The 24,764-nt window shown below is 40.9% G+C and overlaps 2 protein-coding genes and 1 pseudogene across 14 annotated transcripts in view; 1 reads left to right on the top strand and 2 right to left on the bottom strand.

The window, feature by feature from the left end:
• Window positions 1–15,737, top strand: part of ACBD5 (acyl-CoA binding domain containing 5) — a 63,318-nt gene extending 47,581 nt beyond the window's left edge. For 7 of the 8 annotated variants that reach the window (XM_036458934.2, XM_036458924.2, XM_036458888.2 and 4 more), the window contains 2 exons: window positions 336–445; window positions 13,483–15,737. In XM_036458934.2, coding sequence (XP_036314827.1) covers window positions 336–445; window positions 13,483–13,570 — 198 coding nt within the window. In that variant the 3' untranslated portion in view covers window positions 13,571–15,737. The remainder of the gene's footprint in view (window positions 1–335; window positions 446–13,482) is intronic. The other variant, XM_036458914.2, reaches the window with a different exon arrangement.
• LOC118730766 lies at window positions 10,648–11,084 on the bottom strand (annotated as a pseudogene).
• Window positions 15,738–21,995: 6,258 nt separating the features above from the next.
• Window positions 21,996–24,764, bottom strand: part of MASTL (microtubule associated serine/threonine kinase like) — a 53,130-nt gene continuing 50,361 nt past the window's right edge. For 4 of the 6 annotated variants that reach the window (XM_036459009.2, XM_036458992.2, XM_036458999.2 and 1 more), the window contains one exon: window positions 21,996–22,914. In XM_036459009.2, the coding sequence (XP_036314902.1) occupies window positions 22,757–22,914 (158 nt within the window). In that variant the 3' untranslated portion in view covers window positions 21,996–22,756. The remainder of the gene's footprint in view (window positions 22,915–24,764) is intronic. The other 2 variants (XM_036459017.2, XM_036459026.2) reach the window with 1 other exon arrangement.

The following is a 24,764-nucleotide window of genomic DNA, read 5'->3' on the forward strand; positions in this document are numbered from 1 at the left end:
TTGTCTTCTAAATTTAAGAAAACTGCTTCTGATGAAAAATAAAGTAATCATGAATGGGAATCACCAAAAAAAAAAAAAAAAAAAAAAAAAAAAAGAATTCCAGAAAAAGTCTACCCTTTAGGACTTTGAAATTAAATGCATATCTTTATTTTGTGTTTATTTAAGTCTGAACTACTACTGAAAGTTTATTTACCAAATTATTGTCTAAAGTACAGATTTTCCCCCTCTATCAGGAGATTTATTAGTAGTTATATATTTTCAGAATTATGAATTATTTTTAAGTTTATACATACAATATGTAATAGATTGCTGACCAGCTTATTTTATTTTGTTAGAGATCATCGTGGTGGCCCTTCGAGATGTCTCCTGGTGCATTAACCTTTGCTATCATATGGCCTTTTATTGCCCAGTGGTTGGTGCATTTATATTATCAAAGAAGGAGAAGGTAATATTATAGTTTTATAATTCAAAATGGTGCGTAAACTCTTAAAATAGAAGAGTCTTTAGCTGCAGTTAAAAGGATAGGCCCATTTCATAGATATTAGGTTTAGTAATAATTAATGTCGTTTTCTAATACTTTTTTAAATCGAATTTATTTAAACAATACAACAAAATTTAATCAACAATATAGTTGCCGTTGTTTTCTACTACTTGTGCCCAACGCTCAGGAAGCATTTTAATCCCTCTGTTGTAAAATTCTTGTGATTTTGATGCAAAAAATTCAGTCAATGCATTTTTGAGGCATTCTTCATTATTAAATTTTTTTCCAAGAAGAAAGTTTTGCAAAGAACGAAACAAATGGTAATCAGAAGGGGCAATATCAGGAGAATATGCAGGTTGAGGGAGAACTTCCCATTCCAACTGGCACAGTTTTTCAGCAGTGATTCTTGCAGTATGCGGTCATGCATTATCATGGTGAAGAATTACGCCCTTCTGATTAATCAGCGCGGGTTCTTTTTCTCTTAAAGCTTGGGCTAACCTTTCCAATTGGGCACTATACACTGCACTTGTAATGGTTTGGTTAGATGGTAAAAGTTCATAATGAAGAATTCCTTTAAAATTCCACCAAACACACAGCATCACTTTTTTCGCATGCAAGTCAGGTTTTGGCGTGGGCTGCGGAGCCTCTTTTTTTCTTTTTTTTTTCTTTTTTTGAGCCTCATTTTTGTCCAACCATTGAGGCCGCCTTTTCAAATTAACATACAGCACCCATTTTTCATCTCCGGTAACAATTTGCTCTAAAAACGGCAAACGGTTTTGACGAGAGAGGAGCGAACTGCAAATTGTGACTCTTTGATTCCGGTTGTTGTTGGTCAACTCATGAGGAACCCATTTTCCAAACTTTTGGACTTTGCCAAGTGCACGCAATTGATTGGAAATTGTTTTTTGTGAACAATTTAAAGTTGTCGCAAGCTCTTGTTGGGTAATTTGAGGATTTTGCACCAAAAGAGCTTGAAGAGCTTCTTGATCAAAATTGGACACACGGCCTCGACCACTCTTGTCATCTAACGAAAAATTTCCCTCGCGAAATTTCTCAAACCAACGCTGGCATTTTCTGGCGCTAACTGCATCTTGACCAAGAGCACTACAGATGTTTTTTGCAGCCTCACTTGCTTTTCTTCCTAATTGGAACTCGTAAAGCATGCAGTGCCGAATATGCTCTTCATCCGCCATCTTCTTAGCCCTAATTTTGCAACAAAAACCAAACCAAACACAAACTTTTTCAAGCAAAACTTGTTAATTGCACTTCACACGTTCTGTAGATACCACGTGTTTGAAGGTTATGTCAATACAAGTCAACGCCAAGCAAGATTTTAAACGAATGTTAAAAAACGACATTAATTATTACTAGACACCATATATTGTCATACTCAATATTGTATTGGTCCTGAGATTGAAATTATTTTGATAATGATACCTGGTGGGTTTCTAGGTACTTGTTCGACTTAAATCTTTTTTCATTTGAGAGCATCTGGTGGATTTGTGCACCTTTGATTTAAACAACAATAAGAAAATGATTATAGGCTTACTTTTATGGCTTATGAAGAAACAATGTTCTTGAAGCCTGATCTTTATTTTGGGCCCCTTGCTAATAAAAAAGACAATGGAGCCCTGGCCCGTTTTGCTGAGGGTTAGGGTGTCAGCCCTTGGACCAGTAAAAGGCACATACCTGGATTGCAGGTTCGATTACTGCCCCATTCAGGAGAGGTGTAGGAAGCAGCCAAACAATGTGTCTCTCACATCGATGTTTCTCTCTTTCTCCTTCCACCCCTCCCTTCTACTCTCCCTAAAAATCAATGGAAAAAATATCCTCAGGTGAGGATTAAAGAAAAACAACAGATAGGTTAAAAAAAAAAAAAAAAAAAAAAAAAAAAAAGAGGAAGAAGAAGAAAAAGCCTGCATGCTCCTGCATGCTCTCTATACATTTGAAATATAGATATTGACATTTCAGAAAATGCTCAGTTTGTAGTTGAACATTCTCTAGAAATAGGGATTATTATAATATTATTCGAGAATCAGGAATTCCAGTTTGCGATGCTAGGAGGTAACTTAGATAAGTCTGAGAATAATTGGTTGAAATCTTTGAAAATGCTCTGAGATTATCTAGGTTAGAAATATTTGAGGCGCCGAAACCGGTTTGGCTCAGTGGATGGAGCGTCAGCCTGAGGACTGAAGGGTCCCGAGTTCGATTCCAGTCAAGGGCATGTACCTTGGTTGTGGGCACATCCTCAGTGGGGGGCTTGCAATAGGCAGCTGATCGATGACTCTCTCTCATCAATGTTTCTAACTCTCTATCTCTCTCCCTGCCTCTCTGTGAAAAATCAATAAAATATATTTTAAAAATATATATTTGAGGCCAAAACTGTTGGGTTCAAGAAAATCCTTGAAGCACTTTTGGGCACTATATAAACTGAATTACTTTCCATGGATGGGCCCATAAAAAATTGCTTACCTCACTGCTGGCCTCACTGATTATGTTTTTTTATTTTGTCACCATTTCCCATTAAGTGACCAAGAGAAATAGGGAACTTAATAATACAATTTTGAGTGCAGTAGAAATACATTTTAAAACATACAGGTTTACATAATAATGGGTGAATTGTTAATCTACCAAAGAACCCAAGTTTCTTATTATTACATTTGATAACAAAAGCAAAAGCCAAACATTTGCCCTTTTCTGATGAAGGGATTATCAGAAACTAGTGTAAATGCTCCAATTACCCTACCTAATAAAAGAGTAATATGGTACAACCAATGGACACAAAACTCTGGGGAGGGAGGGTACATATGAGATGGGAAGGGCAATGGTAAGATACGTGCACAGATAATAATTTGATAAAAAAAATAAAATAAAATAAAAGTGATATGCAAATTAACCATCACTCTGCTCCACAAGCCACACCCACAAGCTACGCCTACCAGCCAATCAGAGCAAGTATGCAAATAAACCCAACCAAGATGGCTACAGCCACAGAGAGCAGGAGGGAGGCGTTTCCCAGGCAACGGAGGAAGCCAAGCTTTTCGTGTGCCCTTGTTGGCCTAAGCCTTCACTCAAGGCTACAAAGTTTTAATTATGGAAAGTTAACAAATTCAAACAGAAATGGCTGCCAGTCATAGAGCAAACAGGAGGCTTGGCTCTGCTCCAGGCTACAAAGTTTCAATTGTAGAAGGTAAATAAATTCCAGATACCAGGGCCTTTGGTTGGGTCTCCGGGGGGCGTGGCCAGCCTGCAAACCACCACAGGCCCCTCACTCAGGCTGCCCCGCCCCATGGGAACCCCCACCCTGATCTGGGACACTCTTCAGGGCAAACCATCTGGCCCCCTCTGTGCACCAGGCCTCTATCCTATCTAATAAAAGAGTAATATGCAAATTGACCATCACGCCAACACACAAGCTGGCTGCCCCCATGTGGTCAAAGATCCTGCCCCCATATGGACACAAGATGGCCACCACAAGATGGCCAGCAGGGGAGGGCAGTTGGGAGGCACAAGTCTGCAAGGGAGGGCAGTTGAGAAGGACCAGGCCTCAGGGGAGGGCAGTTGAAGGCAATCAACCCTGCAGGAGAGGGCAGGTAGGGATGACCAGGCCATTAGAGGAAGGAAGTTGGGGGCAAATGGGCTGGCAGGAGAGCAGTTAGACATCAATCAGGCTGGCATGGGAGTGGTTAGGAGTGACCAGGCTGGCAGGCAGGAGCGGTTAGGGGCAATCAGGAAGGCAGGCAGGCGAGCAATTGGGAGCCAGCAGTCCTGGATTGTGAGAGGGATGTCTGACTGCCAGTTTAGGCAGGGATCAAGTCTGAACTGGCAGTCTGACATCCCTCGAGGGGTTCCAGATTGGAGAGTGTGCAGGCTGGGCTGAGGGACACCCTTCCCCCACCCCATGCACGAATTTTGTTTTCTGGTTCTCTAGTTCTGTATAATAAAAGGTTAACATACAAATAGACAGAGTGGTGGAACAACCGAACAACTGTTCGCCATAACATGCGCTCACCACCAGGGGGTATGCGTGGAACATGGCTGGCGTTGGCTATAGTGGGATGGTGAAGCAAATGAGTGTGGCCGTCAGACCAAGGCAGAGTGCTGGCCACTGTCATTAGGGCCAGCCTCTGGTTACTGAAATTTCTTTGCTCTCACACACCGCGGTCCCACCTGGCACTCGCGCCTGCTGGTGGTGCTGGCCCTGCTTGCACCCACTCCTGGTGCTGGAGCCACTGCTCATACCCACTCCTTCCACCCGAGACTGGCCCTGATCACTTGATACAGTCAGGGGGTGCAAGCAGTGGCTACTGGCCCCAATTACCCCTCATGGCTGGCTTCTCTACTTCCCCCTGCTCCTGAAAGATCGGGGCCAGCAGCCGCCTGTTATACCTAGTGATGGCCCTGCTCGCACCTGCTGCTGGTGCTGGAGCCACTCGTCTCACCCACTGCTGGTGCCCAGTGCTAGTCCTCATTGCTTGGCACCATCAGCGGGTGCCAGTGGTGGCTGTAGGCCCTGATTGCCCCTAGGGCTTCTCCATCTCCCTCTGCTTCTGAGGAGTGACTGGGGCAGCAGCTGCTGCTCATACCCACTAATGGTGCCGGCCCCACTTGCACCTGCTTCTAGCACTGGCCCCAATTGCTCCGTGCCTTCAGCAGGTGCAAGCAGGGCTGGTGCCATCAGCACATGAACAGCAGTGGCAGGAGCAAGGCTGTTGGCAGACAGGGGAAAGTGGGTCTTGGCAGGAGGAGACAGACAGGGACATGGAGGATGGGCTGAGACCTGCCCCTGTGCCCACCACAACTCATAGCCCAAGTTCCTTTCAAGGTGCACAAATTCATGCACTGGGCCCCTAGTTTGTGTATTTAAATACTAGAGGCCTGATTTACGAAATTCATGCAAGAGTAGGCTTTCCTTCCCCTGGCTGCTGGCACAGACTTCCTTCTGGCACCTGGGCCAGCACACATCTGGGGCGCGGGCTTCCCTCACAGCCCCAGCTTCATTCAGAAGGTCGCTCCAGAAGGATGTCTGGTCTAATTAGCAGATTACACTTTTATTATTATAGATATTTTATTGATTTCAGAGAGGAAGGATAGAGAAATAGAAACATCAATGATGGGAGAGAATCATGGATTAGCTCCCTCTTGCATATCCACAATCTGGGCATGTGCCGTTGATTGGAATCGAACCTGGGATCCTTCAATTCACAGTCCCGTGCTGTATCTGCTGAGCCAAACTGGCTAGGGCTCCAGTTATATTTTATTGTAGAGAAACTGAAATGCATGTGACATTAGGTGAATTGTTTTAGTCTTCTTTTTTCTCTGCTTTATGTTCACAAATGAACCAAATATGTTGTTTGATATACCTGCCCACTTGAAAAACTTTAGTAGGATTTCAGAAGCATAATTTGCTTTCCAAGTATTTATTCCCTTCCTACTCCTCTTGTGTATGAGTCATTTTGGTTGTTAAGATATAGATCTTACTTTAAATCTTTTCTTTCATACCTTTTACATTTTTCCTACAGTGGTTGACTTTAGTTCTAAAATTCTGATTTCCCTGATAATAGAAAGAAAAAAGAACCAGACCTTTTTATCAGGTAGTAATTTAAGCTGCCGGGAACAGTGGCACTAAAGCGAGGTGTTTATATAGTTTGCAATGCATTTCATAGTTCCCTTTCATGTTTCCTATGTAGAAAGTCAGAGTTGGAGGGTAGATAAATTTGGCATAAGACAAAAAACTTACTTTGCTTAATAATTTATGCCTAAGATTAAGGCATCTTGTCACTTTATTAAGGGCTGAAAAAGCAAACTATACATTGCTTTAGCAATCACCCAAAATAGCAGTTTGTCTAAAATTACATTTAAAAAAATATTCTTTACCAGTAAACATACACCATATCTCCTAAATATCCCTTTCAGTTATTTACAGATGTCTCTGAATGAAGAAATTCTTCCCTGTTTTTAATTTTCTACTTTGTTATTATTGAATCTTTATTAAATTTTCTGTTGTATGTTAGGTGTTTAATTCTTCCAATTTGCAAGTTATATAGCACTGAATGACTGCGTTTGGATGAAATATGGTGTTTTTATGTATTATTTGCTTATATATGTAATAAATTAATGGGTTAGAGATAGAGTCATGTTTGATTTCAAAATAAATTTTTGCTTTAGGGGGATTTAGGCAAGGTTTAATCTGGCAGGGTTTAACAATATTTAATCTAATGTTTCAGAAATAAGATTAGAGAGAGTGTGTATGGTTTGGAGGAGCTTGGTCTGTTTTGGAGATGAAAAGGAAGATCAAGAAATCCTGTTAGGAAGGGGAAAGTGTGGGCAGGAGATGACTTGCCCTACTCATAAATAGGGACCATCCTGTACCTCATCCCTACTACAGTGTGTGGTATGTAGTAAACTTTCAGAACTGTGTGCTGAAGCTCACTATTAGCAGGATGACAAACTGAAGTGCCATAGGATATGGAAAAGCTTTAATTTTATCTAATAAATGTGCATCTGGACCCAAACAGACACATTGAGATAATCCTACACATCATATATAATAAAAAAGTAATATGCAAATTGACCCGCACACCCTTGCACAAGATGATTACCCCCATGTGGTCAAAGATGATTGCCACAAGATGGCTGGCAGGGGAGGGTGATCGGGCCTGCAGGGGAGGGCAGTTAGGGGCAAACAGACCAGCAGCGGAAGGCAGTTGGGGGCAACTGGGCCTGCAGGAGAGAGTAGTTAGGGGAGACTGGGCTGGCAAGGGTGGGCTGTTGGGGGTTACTGGGCCAGCAAGGGAGAACAGTTCTTTTGGGGCAATCAGGCCAGCAGGGGAGCAGTTAGGCATTGATCAGGCTGGCAAGGGAGTGGTTATGGGGTGATTGGGCTGGCAGGCAGAAGCAGTTAGGGGCAACCAGGAAGGCAGGCAGGCTAGCAGTTGGGAGCCAGCAATCCCAGATTGTGAGAGGGATGTTTGACTTCCAGTTTAGGCCCGATCCCTAAACCGGCATTCGGACTTCTCTTGAGGAGTCCCAGATTGGAGAGGGTGCAGGCTGGGCCTCTAGTATGGAACAAAAATGGCTATTTTGTGGTGAGCTTTAAAACATTTTTTTACCTCAATAGTAATAAGTTCCATGGCTTGGATCCCGCCTCCTATCCCCCAGGATAGAAGAATGTAAATTTAAAAGTAAAAGAAATTTCTCACATTACTTTGCAATGGATTAGAAAAATCTACTTTCCATATGTGATATGAAGAACACTTGTAGACCTGTTAAAAAATAGGCCCTGAACAGTCTCTTCTAGTGCCACCTCTCCCCAGTTACCTAGCCTCATAATTCTGCTATTAAAATTATCCATGAGTGGGGTGGAAAGTGATGGTGGAGGTGGAAGAGGGCATAGAGGGGATAAAAGGTAATAGGAAAAATAAAATACAATTAAAATGTACCCAGCTGGTGTTGCTTGGTGGTTGAGCATCAACCTATGAACCAGGAGGTCACAGTTTGATTCCTGGTTAAGGCACATGCCTGAGTTGTGGGTTTGATCTCCAGTAGGGACCTTGCAGGAGTCAAGCAGTCAATAATTCTCTCTCATCATTGATGTTTCTATCTCTGTCTCCCTCTCCCTTCCTCTCTCTGAAATAAATAAAAATATTTTAAAAAAAGAAATACAATTAAAATGTGAAAAAATTAAATTTAAAAGAGAAAATAATAGTAATAATGATAATAATAATAAATTATCTATGGCCGAGACCGGTTTGGCTCAATGGATAGAGCGTCGGCTTGGGGACTGAAGGGTCCCGGGTTCGATTCCGGTCAAGGGCATGTACCTTGGTTGCGGGCATATCCCCAGTAGGGGGTGTGCAAGAGGCAGCTGATCGATGACTCTCTCTCATCGATGTTTCTAACTCTCTATCTCTCTCCCTTCCTCTCTGTACAAAATCAATAAAATATATTTTAAAAAAAATTATCTATGACTTAAATACTAAAAGCAGACCTGTTAAGTCCAAATGACTACTCTTAATGAATTACTTTTTCTGATATTTTTATCAGTCTGTCCAGATTCATAAATTTGCTGTCATATAGTTTCTTTGGAAATACTGAGCTTTCAGCAGAAACATAGTCATTAAAAACTAGGTAGGCCCTGGCTGGTTTGGCTCAGTGGATAGAGCATCAATCTATGGACTAAAGGGTCACAGGTTCAATTTTGGGTAGTGGGCTCAATCCCTAGTAGGGGCGTGCAGAAGGCAGCTGATCAATGATTCTCTCTCATTATGATGTTTCTATCTCTTCCTCTTCCTTTCTCTCTGAAATCAATCTATATATGTATATAACAGCCCAAGTGACCCCTGGACAGATGACTGGCTGGTAGCTATGACATGCACTGACCACCAGGGGGAAGACACTCAATGCAAATGCTGCCCCCTGGTGGTGGTCAGTGCGCTCCCACAGCCAACCTCTCATGGCTGGCCAACCTGCCTTCATCCCTCCTACTCCGGATAGGCTGGCCTGATCAACTGGGTAAGATGGCCCCAATCAGCCCCAGTCAGCCCCAATCAGCCCCAATCGTTGGCTAGGCTGAGGGATCCCACCCATGTACAAATTGATACATCAGGCCTCTAGTAAAACATATTAAAACACACACACACAAACCTGGGTAGGGTGAGCCTTCCTTGTAGCACACCCACTTGAATCTCCTTTTCAAGTGAATTTTCTTGTGTGTGTGTTTTTTGTTTGTTTGTTTGTTAATCCTTACTCAAGAGTATTTTTTCCCCCTGTTGATTTTTAGAGAGGGAGGGAGGAAGAGAAAGAGAAAGAGATGATTGGTTGCCTCCAAAACGTGCCTTATTTGCGCTGGAGAATCAAACCTGCACTACAGGTATACATCCTTGTCGAGAAATTGAACTGGCAACCCTTCGATGTGCAGGCCAACATTCTAACCATTTGGCAGTACCTGCCAGGCTTGAGTGAAGTCTCTATCCTAAAACTCTAAAGGACCCTAGAAGACTTGGAGACTTGTTTTTTTTTTTTTTAAATATTTATTTTATTGATTTTTACAGAGAGGAAGAGAGAGGGATAGAGAGCTAGAAACTTCAATGAGAGAGAAACATCGACCAGCTGCCTCTTGCACACCCCCTACCGGGGATGTGCCCGCAACCAAGGTACATGCCCTTGACTGGAATCGAACCCGGGACCCCAAGTCCGCAGACTGACGTTCTACCACTAAGCCAAACCGGTCAGGGCAAGACTTGGAGACTTGTAACCAGGGGAGCAATGAGCATTGGCAACTTATTCTGGGCTAACCCCCTGACCAAGTCCTCAAGGTCCTTTTTTCTCTGACTTTCCAGTCAGCCAATAGCAGCCCCACCTTGGCTCCCTTCTGACCTTGTGAATTTTATTTCTTGGTGAGTCAAAGCAGCCCTGCATAGGTCTCTCCTGTTGCTTCTATCCCAAGCCATTCCTTGTTTTACTGTCCCCAGCTTTAATAAACATACCCTTAAAAAACCACCCAAAACTAGGTAGGGGAGGAGAGGATCTCAGGAGAAACATTCTTCAGTGGAACCTGGTGAAGATAGTACTGGCCCAAAAAGGCAGGCCTATGCTTCTGAGGAGGAAAAATAATCTCAGTGGTACAACCAGAGTAGAATTCAATGGGCTGGAGCGGTGGTCGGCAGACTGCGGCTCTCGAACCACATGCGGATTTTTGACCCTTTGAGTATGGCTCTTCCACAAAATACCATGTGCGGACACACACGTACAGTGCCATTGAAACTTCGTGGCCCATGCGCAAAAGTTGGTTTTCAGCTCTCAAAAGAAATTTCAATCATTGTACTGTTGATATTTGGCTCCATTGACTAATGAGTTTGCCGACCACTGGGCTAGGGCAAAGAGAATTTTATTCCTATTCCCTTATTTGTTGCTTTTTGTGTATTTTCTTCCCTATCACATCATATCCTGCATTTTGCAAGTTAATTTTTTAAAAAAGGAGAGAGATATTTTGTTAAAAGGCTGAAAAACATTCTAAGATTTTGAAGATAGTGATATCCAGTCTCTTTCCCCACTGTCAAGAGAATAATGTAGAGGATTAGGATTTATAGTCCCAAGTTGTATGAATCTGCAAAATTTTTTTTTTTCATTTTAAGTTTTTAATGAAAGTTGTATATAATATTACTTTATTTCTGCATCTTCTCAATTGTTTTTTTCCTTGTATTTTCCCTTTTTCTTTCCTACGTGGCGATATATGGCTTTATGTTCAAGGATCTTTTTGCCGTCTTTGTCCAGCTTTAGTCTGTGATAACCACCTTGCTGCGGTGAATGTTCACATGAACAGTTATTCCATTAGCTTTCTCCTGCGGCACTGGTTCAATGTAGATGACATATTTCTCCCTGTAAACCTGAACTACTTTGCCAATTTGCTGCCCTTTGTAATGTCCTTGAACAACCTGAACTGCATCATCCTTTGGCGTGGTCATGGATCGAACATTGTACTTCTGTCTCAACTCTTTGGAAAGAGGAGAAGACATAAACCTCCTTTGAATGTGGGAAAGTGCAGTGAAATGCCTTTTATGGTTCTAGCTCCGGTCAGAAGTCACAAGGGATTGAACTTCATTTTGACTGATGGTGCTTCTATGATGGCCACAAAAGAGAAGAGCTGCGAGGGATTGTTTTAAAAAATATTTTCATTTTTTTCAGAGATGATTTCAGAGATGAAAGGAGATGGAGAGAGAGAGATAGAAACATCAATGATGAAAGAGAATCATTGATTGGCTGCCTCCTGCATAGCCCCCAGGAATGTGCCCTATCAGGAATCAAACCAGTGACTTCAACACTCATCCACTGAGCCACACCAGCCATGCTGGGAAAGACTTTGTATAGTAATCTGCATCACATGGGTTCTTGTTAAGTGTTGCTAACTGTTCAAGCACCTTTCAGTTAACATTTCTGCTAAAAACTTGCTCAGGTACTTAAGTCTTTAGAACCACCTGCAGCTTTTTTCTTGCAGGAGCCTTTTTTCTTTATGCCATGACTTAAGTGAAAATTGATGTGATTATTTACTATTATTATTATTTTTAATTGATTTATTTTTAATCCTCACCCTGTGGATATTTTTCCATTGATTTTTAGAGAGAGTGGGAGAGAGAGGGAAAGACAGAGAGAAATATCAATGTGAGAGGAACACATTGACTGGTTGCCTCCTGCATGGGCCTTCACTAGGGCCCTGGCCAGGGAAGAGCCCACAACCAAGGTACATGCCCTTGACAGGAATCGAACCCGGGACTCTTTAGTCCTCAGGCTATCTCTCTAGCCAACCAGCTGGGGTTGATCTGATTATTTAAAATATCACTCCTGCCAAAGAAGTATAACTAAGAAGATTTGTTCACAGGATAAGGAATTATTTGATTATTTAAAACTAGAGGCCCAGTGCATGAAATTCATGTGCAGGGGGCTATCCCTTACCCCAGCCTGCACCTCTCCAATCTGGGATCCCTCTCATTATACAGGACTGCTGGCTTCCAAATGCTCACCTGCCTGCCTGCCTGATTGCCCATAACCACTTCTATTGTATTTGCCAGCCTGATCACCCCCTAACCTCTCCCCTGCGAGCCCGATTACTCCTACCTCCCTTCCCCTGCTGGCTTGGTTGCCCCTAACTGCCCTCCCTTGCTGGCCTGGTAGTCCCTAATTGCCCTCCTCTACAGGTATGGTACCCCTAACTGCCTCCCCTGCAGGCCTGATCCCTCCCAACTGCCCTCCCCTGCAGGCATGGTCCCTCCCAACTGCTCTCCCCTATAGGCCTGGTAACCCCCTCCCCCAACTGCCTTCCCTTGCAGGCCTGGTCCCTCTTAACTGCCCTCCCCTGCAGGCCTGGTCCCCCCTGCCAACTGCCCTCCCCTTCAGGCATGGTCCCCCCAACTGCCCTTTCCTGCAGGCCTGGGTCCCCCACAGCTGCCCTCCCCTGCTGGTCTGGGTCCCTCCCTACTGTCCTCCCCTGCAGACCTGGTACCCCCCTACCCCCTTCAACTGCCCTCCCCTGCCAGCCTGGGTCCCTCCCTACTGCCCTCCCTGCTGGCCTGATCACCCACAACTTTCCTTCCTGGCTGGACATCTTGTGTCCACATGAGGGTGGCCATCTTTGACCACATGGGGGCGGCCATCTTGTGTATTGGAGTGATGGTCAATTTGCATATTACTCTTTTATTAGATAGGATATCACATACAACCCCTGCCAAAGGGATTGTATATGAATATTTCCACAGAGTAGAGGAACGAATCTGTGCTGAGGCAGTTTCAGCCATTTTGGCATCTTGAGTGCTGGGAGGGTATAGACATTTTATTTACAGTTTGGGGAACCTTTCTCAGAACTCAGATCATATGTGATTGTTGTGTCTTGTGATAATAAGCCCACCAGTTCTCTGATACTTCATTCACTCTTAAAACCATCGCATGATGCATATCTGAATTGTTGGTTTATATATCTTCCTATCCCCTCAGTCAAACCAAGAGGTCTTTTGAGGGTTGAGAGCTGCCTCATTTATGTTTAAATCCCCAGTTCTTGCACAGTGCCCAAAACAGATAACATAACATATATTAATTAAATGAATAGTCCAGACTGTACATCTGTCAACTTGTTGAAGTTTTATTAAGCTATTTTATTTCACAGCCTTTCCATTTTCATAAATTATTAAATAATGTAAAAAAAAAATCTGAACTGTAATAGCCAACTAGAAAAAGTTGAGAATTTAGAAGCTGTGGGAGGAGGAATATATATTTAAATTATTTATTACAAACCATTTGATAATGTTAGCACTTGGAATTAGGTCTTTCCTATTGAACTATAAATAATAGTTTTATTTCAATAGACATGAAATAATTTCAGTAGACATGATAATTTTATAAGGTTCATTTGTGGGTTTATGGTTTTATTTTGAATTTGAATGTTAGGATTATGTTAGAGAATTCTTTGGCATGGGTTGTGTTTCATATTCAGGCTGCATTTTTATTCATAGGAAATTGGTTTTTACTTTCTTTTTAAAGAAAACTGAACTGAAGAAAGAAAATGGTATTTTACTCAAGAAGACTACTAAGCCTGGATGACCTTGGAAGGAAATGGATTGTGGAGCTCATAAGAAAATCCTAGTTTGTGATTATTACATTGTTTTTTGTTGTCCAATACTTTTTGGTTTGTGTACATATATACATATATATTTTGCACTACACAATGATAATATTTTAAGGACTAATATTGCTGATACTTGAATAATCAATCTCAACTAGATTATAAGCATACATAGATTTTCCCTACCCTTAAAGTTGAAGGACATTAAATTATTAATTATTGTTTGGTAACATGTTTACCTAATTATCTCCCATAGAAAAATATAAGCTGCTTAGGTACAGTTGTTATAATGATATTAGATTTATAACTGGGTATTTTAATTTTCTAAATTAAATATGAGAAAGAATGCAAATCAGAAGTAAGTTTCAAGTAGATTAAATTGACTTTATATCTTAGTCACTGAATTGCCATGTCAAGAAGTAGAAAACTTTTATGATCTTTGTTGGTTGTTCACAGCTCTGACTTTAGTGTTCAGACATTATTATAAACTAGAGCCCTGTATAAGAGGCTTAGTTTTTACAAATGATTCACAGAATAGAAATAACTTACTGATGGAAAAGATGAAGAATGGGCTTAAGGTATGAAAATTCATTCTGAGCCTGCAGATCATTAAAAAGATTTTTATTAAATCATATACATTTATTTCTTTGTAATAATTTGTCTTTAACTGAGTTTATCTTGTTTCTGCTTCACCAGGTGCTTTGAAATATATAATGAAAGACCTTAATTTATACTGTTTTTACAAAGGTCAAAAAGGATACACATGAAATTTTTTTTCCCGCAACTGGTAAACTACCCAGCCTGAACTCTTAACCTCTTAGTGCCTCAGTTTTTCATCGGGGTATAATATTAGAGAGATGCCTATTTCATAGGGCTATTAAAAGGATCTGTAAGCTAACAGGCTATGTACTTCCATATGAATAAGGCATACCCAATTAATATAAATTTCAGTTTCTCTCCTCTACTTATCACATTTAAACTAGAAAGAAGACTGTAATTTAGATCTTTGATGGCTTTGTTTGGAATTAAAAATAATTTTTTAATTGATTTCAGAAAGAGGAAGGGAGAGGAAGAGAGAGAGAGACATCAATAATAAGAGAGAATCAGTGATCCACTGCCTCCTGCACACCCTCTAACAGGATTAGAGCCAGAAACCCAGACATATGCCCTGACCGGGAATTGAACCATACCTCCTGGTTCATATGTCAACACTCAACCACTGAGCCACACCGGCTAGGTTGGACTTATTTTTCCTGTCTGCCTGCTTATTTAGATGTACTTTGTACTTTAAAGGTATCTCTGATTTAAAGGTTTAGTAGCAAATGTTTTAAGCATTCTTGATATGTATGATATTGGATTTAGCATCATGTGTTCAGTGTTTGCAATAAGAGAGAAAGTAATACATCTCTTTTATGGAGGGTGGTTCTTCGTTTGCCTGAAGAAAAATGTATAAGAATGCAATTTGCTTTTCCCCAAGACTCTTTTTCCTTATTTTTTTCTTTCGTGTAATTTGATGTTTTTTATTTTTTTAATCCCATCTTAATTAAAATGTGTCCCTAGAGAGGGATCTACTAAGATTGTGTGTCTTTTTTTTGTTAATCCTCACTTGAGGATAATTTTCCTATTGGTTTTTAGAGAGACTAGAAAGGAGGGAGGGAGGGAAAGAAGGAGGGTGAGAGGAAGAGAGAGAGAAACATTGATATGAGAGACACACCTTAATTGGTTGCCTCTCTCACACACCCCAAGTGGGGCCTGGGATCCAACCTGCAACCCAAGTACATTCACCAGGAATCAAACCCAAGGCCCTTAGATGCATGGGCTGATTCTCTAACCACTGAGATCACTGGCCAGGGCTAATATTTTAAAAACTCCTCAATTTAGGGGAAAAAAAGTTCAGATCCATGGATCATGGATTATTTTTAAAAATTAGATATCAATCTGGTATCAAAAATGGTGGCTTTTTTTCTTAGAATATAAAAAAATAAAATGCAAATTAATAAAGTAAGCAGTTGTGATTCATTACAAACAGGGATTACTAATTCATAGGGTTAACTGTTTGCATCCTATTCCAAAGTCTTATTTTATAGTTTGAAAAGCACTTTGCACACAGTTCTTGTATATATAAATAAAGATGTTATTATAGGCTATAGTGTTATATTTTGTTTAATATGAACTTCATTTAAACTTTTAAATTGATAGTAATGATATTTTTTTAATGATCTTTTCAGTTTCTTGATTGTAAACCTAAGTTAAAAATAAAAGGTTAATGAGAAATGATATGATTTTTATTACTTGTTACTGTTAGAAGTGCATTTATTTTTATACAGTAAGGACTAAATGAGGATAAATAGCAGGAATTCATAGAAAGGAATCATATTTTTTTCAAAATAAAGCCATGCTGTTACATATATAACAAGGAGCCATTATGACTGAAGACTAGACCAGACTGGAAGTCAGTGCTGGGCTGCCGTGGCCCAGCACTGACTGGGACTGCTACTGGTGCCCTGACCCAGCACTGACTGCCTAGGGGGCTGTGGATCAGGCTTGGAGAGAGACCTGCAGAGAGAGAGGCAGGATCTCATCCGATGCCTCTGTGGCAGCCGTTGATCAGAACTTGCCTCTCTTTCTCTCCTGGCCTGGCCAACAGATGTACCTCCATTTCTCTACAGCACATGTGTCAAACACAAGGCCCGCGGGCCAAATCCATCCTGCCAGGCCTTGCAATGTGGCCCGCACCGCACTGTCATCACTGCACTCCGCTGCGTTTCCATCACAGTGACAGTTTATGACTGTTCAGTAAACCATTCGGCCCGCGATTTAGGCTGGATTTTAGATTTTGGCCCCTTCTCTGATTGAGTTCGACACCCCTACTACAGGCCTCCACTGGGGCTGCTGATCAGCCTTGCCTTTCTAATCAGGCCCTGTTGATAGGCCCAGAGACACTGACTGGCATAGAAACTGACCAGTCAGAACTAAATCTGGGTGAATGTAAGGAGCCAATGGCTGTCTAGGAGACAACTTTTGATGCTAACTGGCAGACACTCAACTTAGGAACTGTCCCCTGGTAGTCAGTGTGCTCCCACACGTGGAGCGCTGCTCAGCTGGAAGCCAGGGCACAGCTGGCAAGTGCAGTGGCAGCAGTGGGAGTTGCTCTCACTTCCGCGGCAGTCAGACATCCCCCGAGGGTTCCCATAGGCTGGGCTGAGGGGGACCCCCCACCCCCTGAGTGCATGAATCTCATGCACGGGCCTCTAATATACACATAATACAGGTGACGTCGCCATTGTTGTGTTTTCTGCCCAGGACTCTTCCCCCTTCTTTCAATGAGACCACCACTCTCCTCTATCCCTTCCCTTTGAGGGCCACACTACTCGGGCTCTACCCCAAGCCATAGTAATAGGCATATGACACAGACCTGGCCAGAGCATATTGCATTCTGACACAGGGATGGTCCCCAGGATGAGCATAGGGCCATCAGTGAGGCAGATAAGTTATTCTCTGGGTTTATTTCATGAAACTAGGAGAGAGCATTTTGCCTTTTTTAGAATGTTACATAGTTGGAATCATACAGTATGTAATCTTTTCAGATTGGCTTCTTTCACTTAGCAATATGCATTTAAGGATATCTCCATGTAATTTCATGGCTTCATATTTGGTTTATTTTTTATATATTTTTATGCCTGTGTTTCACTAAGCTTTATTTACAAAACAAGCAGAGGGCCAGGTTTTTCTGACTTCTGATTTAGAAAGTTCATTTCTTTTAGCACCGAATAATGCTTCATTGCATAATTGTACCATACTTTATTTATTCACTCAATTATTGAAGGACATCTTGGTTGCTTCCACATTTTAGAAATTAAAACCAAAGTTGCTGTGCCCAGCCACTGTGGCTTAGGGGCTGAGCATCAACCTATGAACCAGGAGGTTAGAGTTTGATTCCCAAATTGGGGCGCAGGCCCTGGTTGCAGACTCAATCCCCAGTAGAGAGGATGTAGGAGGCAGCCGATCAATGGTTCTCTCTCATTATTGATATTTCTCTCTCCCTCTCCCTCCCTCTCTGAAATGAATAAAAAATATATATTTTTAAATAAAGCTTCTATAAATACCTGTGCATATTTTTGTGTGGTCATATGTTTTCTACCGCTTTGGGTAAATAGCAAAGAGTGTGATTGCTGGATCATAAAGTTAAATTATGTTTAGTTTTGTAAGAAAGTCTTCCAAAGTGGCTTACTGCTCTAGCTGGTTTGGCTCAGTGGATGGAATGTCAGACTGTGGATGGAGGGAACCTGGATTCAATTCCAGCCAATGCCCGGGTTGCAGGCTCAATCCCCAGTAGGAGGCATGCAGGAAGCAGCCGATTAATGATTCTCTCTTATCATTGATGTTTCTATCTCTCACTCCCTCTCCTTTCCTGTCTGAAATAAAAAATAAAAAAATGTTTAAAACCAAACCCTCCCCCCAAAAAAACCCAAAAAACTCAACCAATTGCCAAAGCCGGTTTGGCTCAGTGGTAGAGCGTCGGTCTGCGGACTGAAAGGTCCCAGGTTCGATTCCAGTCAAGGGCATGTACATTGGTTGCGGGCACATCCCCAGAAGGGGGTGTGCAAGAGGCAGCTGATCGATGGCTCTCTCTCATCGATGTTTCTAACTATCTCCCTTCCTCTCTGTAAAAAATCAATAAAATATATTAAAAAAACCCCACAAACCAACAAATTGACTATTTTGTTTTCTCACCAGCAGTGAATGAGAGTTCCTGTTGTTCCACATCTTTGTCAGTGTTTGGTGTTCATGTTTTGAATTTTAGCATTCTGATAAGTATGTAGTGGTATCTCATTGTTGCCTTTTTTCTTTTTGAATTATTGCCCTAGGGATTCTGGGGCCATATATCCTGCCATTTGGAGGAGTCTTAGATCAGTGGTTGCCAACTGGTGGTCTGTGGACCACTGGTGGTCCATGAGGTCCGAAAAGTTAGCAATTGCTGCCTTAGATAAAAGGCTAACATCTAGTCCTAGGCATTTAGAAAAGAGTCCAAAACAGTGAGTTCAAGTCCCTTAATCCAGTTAACTCTGAATCACTACACTTCTCTTTATACAGTTTACATGGGTTAAAAATTACCATTTTTTCCTTTTTAAAAAAAATTATTGATTTTAGAGAAAAGGAGAAGGGGGAGAAGGAAAGAGGGAGGGCAGGAGGGAAGGGGCGGGGGGTGGAGGGGGGGGGGAGAGAGAGAGAGAGAGAGAGAGAGAGAGAGAGAGAGAGTTGTCCCATTTATTTATGCATTCATTGGTTGATTCTTGTATGTGCCCTGACCAGAATCGAACCTATATCTTTGGAATATTAGGACGATGCTCTAACCAACCAGCTACCCAAAGGCCAGAAATTTCCATTCTTTTTTTAAAATATATTTTATTTCTTTTTTACAGAGAGGAAGGGAAAGAGAGAGAGCTAGAAATGCCAATGAGAGAGAAACATCGACCAGCTGCCTCTTGCACACCCCCTACCGGGGATGTGCTGGCAACCAACGTACATGCCCTAGACCGGAATCGAACCCGGGACCTTTCAGTCCACAGACCGACGCTCTACCACTGAGCCAGACTGGTTTCGGCTCCATTCTTATTTAAGGTAGTTTAAGTTAGGTTTCTGCCACTTTTAACCAGAGTCCTAACTTGTATAGATAGCTCTTAATTCTCAGGATTGAGTGCAGGCTCTGGAGCCAGGCTGTCTGGGTTAGAATTCTGTGCAATCAAGGGAAAGTCACTTCATGTTTTAAGTTTCCTCATCTATAAAATTTGAATAATATATCATAGGGCTAATATATGCAAAATACATAGAACATTGCTCAGGATGCATTAAGTACTTGGTGACTAATAGCTATTGTGAGATATATATATATATATATATATATATATATATATATATATATATATATATATATGAGAGAGGGAGAGGGACAGAGAGATAGGAACATCAATGATGAGAGAGAAGCACTGATCAGCTGTCTCCTGCACACCCCACACTGGGGATGGAGCCCTCAACCCAGGCAAATGCCCTAACTGGGAATCAAACTGTGACCTCCTGGTTCATAGGTTTTTGCTTAATCACTGAGCAACAGCAGCCGGACGTGTCAAAATTTATTTAAATGTTAGGACACCCAGCTGTTATTACAGAACTTATTGATGTGAGGGAAAAAAAACTGCACAGCTGGTTTCTGACATGTGAGTAGTGTAAGAATAAAAGAAAACAGAAGATTGAATTTTTTTCTGTGCAACTGGTTTTTAGAAAGAAGCATCTGACATATTTTCAAACTTAACAATTACAACTGCAAACAAAAAGGCAATGGAGTCTGGCTGATGTGGCTAAGTGGTTGAGCATCAACCCATGAACCAAGAGGTACTGGTTTGATTTTTTTTTTTTTTTTTTTTTACAGATAGGAAGGGAGCAGGATAGAGAGAAACATCAACGAGAGAGAAACATCGATCAGCCGCCTCCTACACACTCCCCACTGGGGCTGTGCCCACAACCAAGGTACATGCCCCCGACCGGAATCGAACCTGGGACCCTTGAGTCTGCAGGCTGACGCTCCATCCACCGAGCCAAACCGCTCAGGAAAGAGGTACTGGTTTGATTCCCAGTTGGAGTACATGCCTAGGTTGTGAGCTCCATCCCCTTGGGGGAGGGAGTGTAGAGGAGGCAGTCAACTGATGTGTCTCTCTCATGGATATTTCTATCCCTCTCCCTTCCTTTCTCTCTAAAATTAATAAAACTCAGTTCTTCCCTTATGTCCCTGATGCCTTCCAAGCTGCTGCCTCAGCACTAGAGCTCAGAGGAAGTGAATCTAAGTAAATCTGTGTGCTGGCCCTTTAAGAGGGATGCCTGAGTTTCCAGCCACCTTGTCTCACTGGGCCACAATCTCCACTGGTTTTCACATCCAGAAGTTATGTCAAGTTCTCTTCCCCGCATTGGAACCCTAAGCTGGAGATCCTGGTGTGGATCTGGGACTCCTGGATTCCTAACAGATATCCATCTTTTTTTTTAAAAAAAAAATATATTTTATTGATTTTTTACAGAGAGGAAAGGAGAGGGATACAGAGTTAGAAACATCGATGAGAGAGAAAAATAACTAAGCTGCCTCCTGCACACCTCCTACTATGGATGTGCTCACAACCAAGGTACATGCCCTTGACTGGATCTTTCAGTTCCCAGGCCAACGCTCTATCCATTGAGCCAAACCGGTTAGGGCCCATCTCTTTTTTTAACTGTGTGTGTGGTTGTGGGATCTGCCTGTTCCTTATCTCCACTTCTCCTACCAGGTTCAGATGTGGTTTCTTCTGTATATCCTTGGTTATAGGACTTCCGTTCAGCTAGACTTCAGGTGTCCTCAGTGATGGTTGTTTACAGTTTTAGTTGTGATTTGATATAGTTTTGTGGGAAGGCGCAAGTGCCGAGATTCCCTACTCAGCCACGTTAACCAGAAGTTAGGTTTTTCCTTAACCAGTATCTGAACCCATCGCATCTTGACAGATGCTTTAAAGGGTTGGTTAATTTTAGATAATAAATCATTTGTTCTCAGTAAACACTGTTACAGCATGCAGAGTTCTAGGTGACTATAGCAGCACATGGTAGGTCAATAACAGCAAACTTTTTCACTTAAAGGCAGTTATTTGCCTTGGGAATAGGTCACTGTACATTTCCCCAACAGAAAAATATCCCTGGTCTAGGAGCGTGGCCAGCAAGTGAAATGTCAATGGTTGCTATCTGATGAGCATAAAGAAATCTCAGGATTGGAACTTATTCTTTTGAGCATCAATATTTTTTTAGTTTAGCTATCTTTCATGAATAATAAAATATAGTTTCCTGACTTATTTAAAAAACATCCTTGGTGAGGATTAAAAAAATAATAATAATCTTATTCTTTTACCTAATTAAGGAAAGATATAATTTATATTAAATAAAGTTTTAGTAACATTTAAAATATTTTATTAGAAGAGATGACTATTAGGAGGGTTAAATCTAAGTAATCATTACTACTAGTAAAACAAGCTCAGTAAAAACAATAAACCATGGATTAAATTATATAGTAGTGATTATAACTATCTTTCACTGTAAGTTTTACATTTGTCCTATCTTTCTCAGGTACTTTAGCAAGGCTTTTACTGGGATGGTAATGGAGAGTAAAAACATAAAGCCAAATTCAAAAGGGACAATAGTATTAAATAGATTAGTAGCAAATTTACATACATACACTTAAATTTGAACTCTGCTCTTCTGAATGGTAAGTATGTGTTTAAGTGAGTAATGGTAAGTGAGGCTTCTGAAAGCCTCAATGTGTTTAAGATATGACTTGTGAAGCTGAATCTAAGTGTGTGTATAAAAGAATGATGTTGACAAATAATTTACTTGAAGTATGTTACACTTATATTTATTAAGCCAAGGTAAATTTTTTATAAAGGATCAGGCTGGTAATGCTGCTTATCTTTTAAACAAATTATTTTAGGATGTAAACCATCACATTTTTTACTAAAACTGAACAAGCTGTTAAAATTGCTACAGTATATCAAGACTAATCTTTCCATAACTATTTTAAACAGATACACATTGTAGAGAAAGCAACAGAAACAGTCAAAGAAGCAAAACTATATTCATAGGAAAGCAAGCCAAAACCATAGTCCTTTTGTTTATTCTTCATTCCCAAAAGGAACTACACTACTGAGTGAAGAAATTTTCCAGCTGCATATTGAGGTTTGTCCTTGAGACTACAGCTTTTGCAGGCAATCATGTACAAATAAATTAATTAAAATAAAACTGTATGGTGTTTTGTTATTTTAACACCGAACTGAATGGTGGATTGAAATCAACAGATGAGAAAGAAAATCAAGCTCAAGGCTCACTTTCTCTATAATGGTAGTGTTATTCTAGTTTTATTGATGCATTAATTTTCATAAAGTGCAGTGACAAAATAAATAAGATGAAAGAAGCTTTGAGATTAAGATAACTTATTGATTATATTCTTGGTAGCCTTTTACCTCTGTGGAAGCTGTAACCATACATATAAGCTCATTGATCCAGGAAAAATGATTTCCCCCCCTTAAATAAAACTCAAGGAATATATAATTATGGTAGCTCTTTCTATTAGACAAGGTTAGACTAAAGGGCAAATTTATGTGCTATAGACTAAATCCAGATACGGTCAAGTGCTGAGCATTATTTCTTGCTTCAAAATATGATGTATCTGTTTCACCATCTGGTTGGGGTATAAAAGGCATAGTTTGATGCTGTAGATTTTCCCAGTCCACATCACTGAAGAGAGGATGATGTTTCAACTCTTTGGGAAAACAGAAAACAAAATGAAACATTATGACACCATTACCTAAGCAAGTACTGTTCTATCGGAATGAAGAAAAGACACTCTCACATACACTTTGCCATACTTTATTATATATATAATAAACTTTCATAGGCATCTGTCTCTTTATTTCCCCACATTCTTCTCAATGACACACACTGTGTCATTTTGTATATCACTTGGTATAGGACAGGTGCCTGATCTGTATTTGTCAAATGAGTGATTGAATGATTTGTCTTAACAGAGGTCTTTCTCATTGTCTGCATATTCTCACAAAATCCGACTTGAAGAGAGCGAGTATGCTCTACATCCTGATCCCCCTACAGCTTCCAAACCACTCATCTTCCATGATTGATGTCCCACTTCTCATCCCAGGTCTTTGCCACCTCGTTATAGCTCTGCAATCCCTAGCACTATCTATTGCCCAAGAAGCTCATCTCCACTCCCTTGCTGTCTTGGCTGCGCTCCATCCTTATCTGTCATGGTGATTTCAACATATACGTTGATGATACTTCTGACACATTTTTATTTTGGCTCTTTGACTTCCTTGATATCACTGACTTGCACCTTCACAAAACACTAACTATTCAGCAGTATGATCATCTTTCCTATTACCTTCTACCTACTAAAATGAAAATGTGCTCTTTTGATTACACTGTGATATTTAGTTGCTAGACATACCGCCCTTCTTAATCCTTCACTTCATAAGGTAACAATAACAGCATTGCCAAAATAATGAAGTGGCCATTAAGGCAGTAAACAGTTAAAAAAAAAAAAAAAAAAAGAAGCAGCAGCAGCAATCGTATTTAAGGAAAATATTGGGAGAAGACTACACAGATGGGAAAGAATTATGTGTCTATATTGGGATAATGGAAATCCATATGCCTACATGCCCTTTTCCTAAACTGAAAGACTGGTAGCAAGAGGGATACCATAGTACAATAAAATCAATTTTCATTTAGAAAATTTATTTGTCTTTTAATTGTTCAAAATAAATTTCTGAGCATGGATTACTTTAGAGCTACTTGCCGTAGTAATTCTTAAAACTGACATCTGAATGTGATGTGATGTAAAGGAATTCTAATCTAGGTTAAGATGAACTAAACAAACAGTTGCAGCAACTGTTTTGTAACTGAAGAATACCTCTACCATTGACTTCCCTATGTAAACTAAACTGTTCATTAAACAAGCAGAAATCTGAGGTCACTAGTATAACTACCTTTCTCCTGTCTCCACTTATTTTGAGCAAATTATAGTACATTATAGCTATTTGCTGAACAATGGTTTCTCAACTTCAGCACAATTTAAATTTGAGATCAGATATTTCTTTGTTTTGGGGACTCTCCCGCATTGCAGGAGGGTGAGCAGACTCCCTGGCCTCTACCTACTCAATGCTCCAAACAAAAATGTCTCCAGACAACGCCAAGTGTCCCTTTGGGAGTAAAGTCACCCCAGTTGAGAGCCCTTGTTCTAAAGTAAGTTTTAGAGCTCAGTTTACACTAATGTCTATACTATCACATTATACAGATTTTTGCTCAAATTCCACTTTTCACAGAGGTCTTCCTGTCCACTCCATCTAAAAAATATCTTCTGCCCTGACTGGTTTGGCTCAGTGGATGGAGCATTGGCCTGCGGACTGGAGGGTCCCAGGTTTGATTCCGGTCAGGGGCATGTATCTTGGTTGTGGGCACATCCCCTGTAGGGGATTTCAGGAGGCAGCTGATCTATGCTTCTAACTTTCTATCCCTCTCCCTCTCTCTATAAAAAAATCAATAAAATATATTAAAAAACATCTCCTATCATCACTTTGTATTCTCTTACCCTGCTTA

Source organism: Pipistrellus kuhlii, unplaced genomic scaffold, assembly GCF_014108245.1.
Source record: "Pipistrellus kuhlii isolate mPipKuh1 unplaced genomic scaffold, mPipKuh1.p scaffold_m20_p_1, whole genome shotgun sequence".
In the NCBI taxonomy this organism is placed as follows: Eukaryota; Metazoa; Chordata; class Mammalia; order Chiroptera; family Vespertilionidae; genus Pipistrellus; species Pipistrellus kuhlii.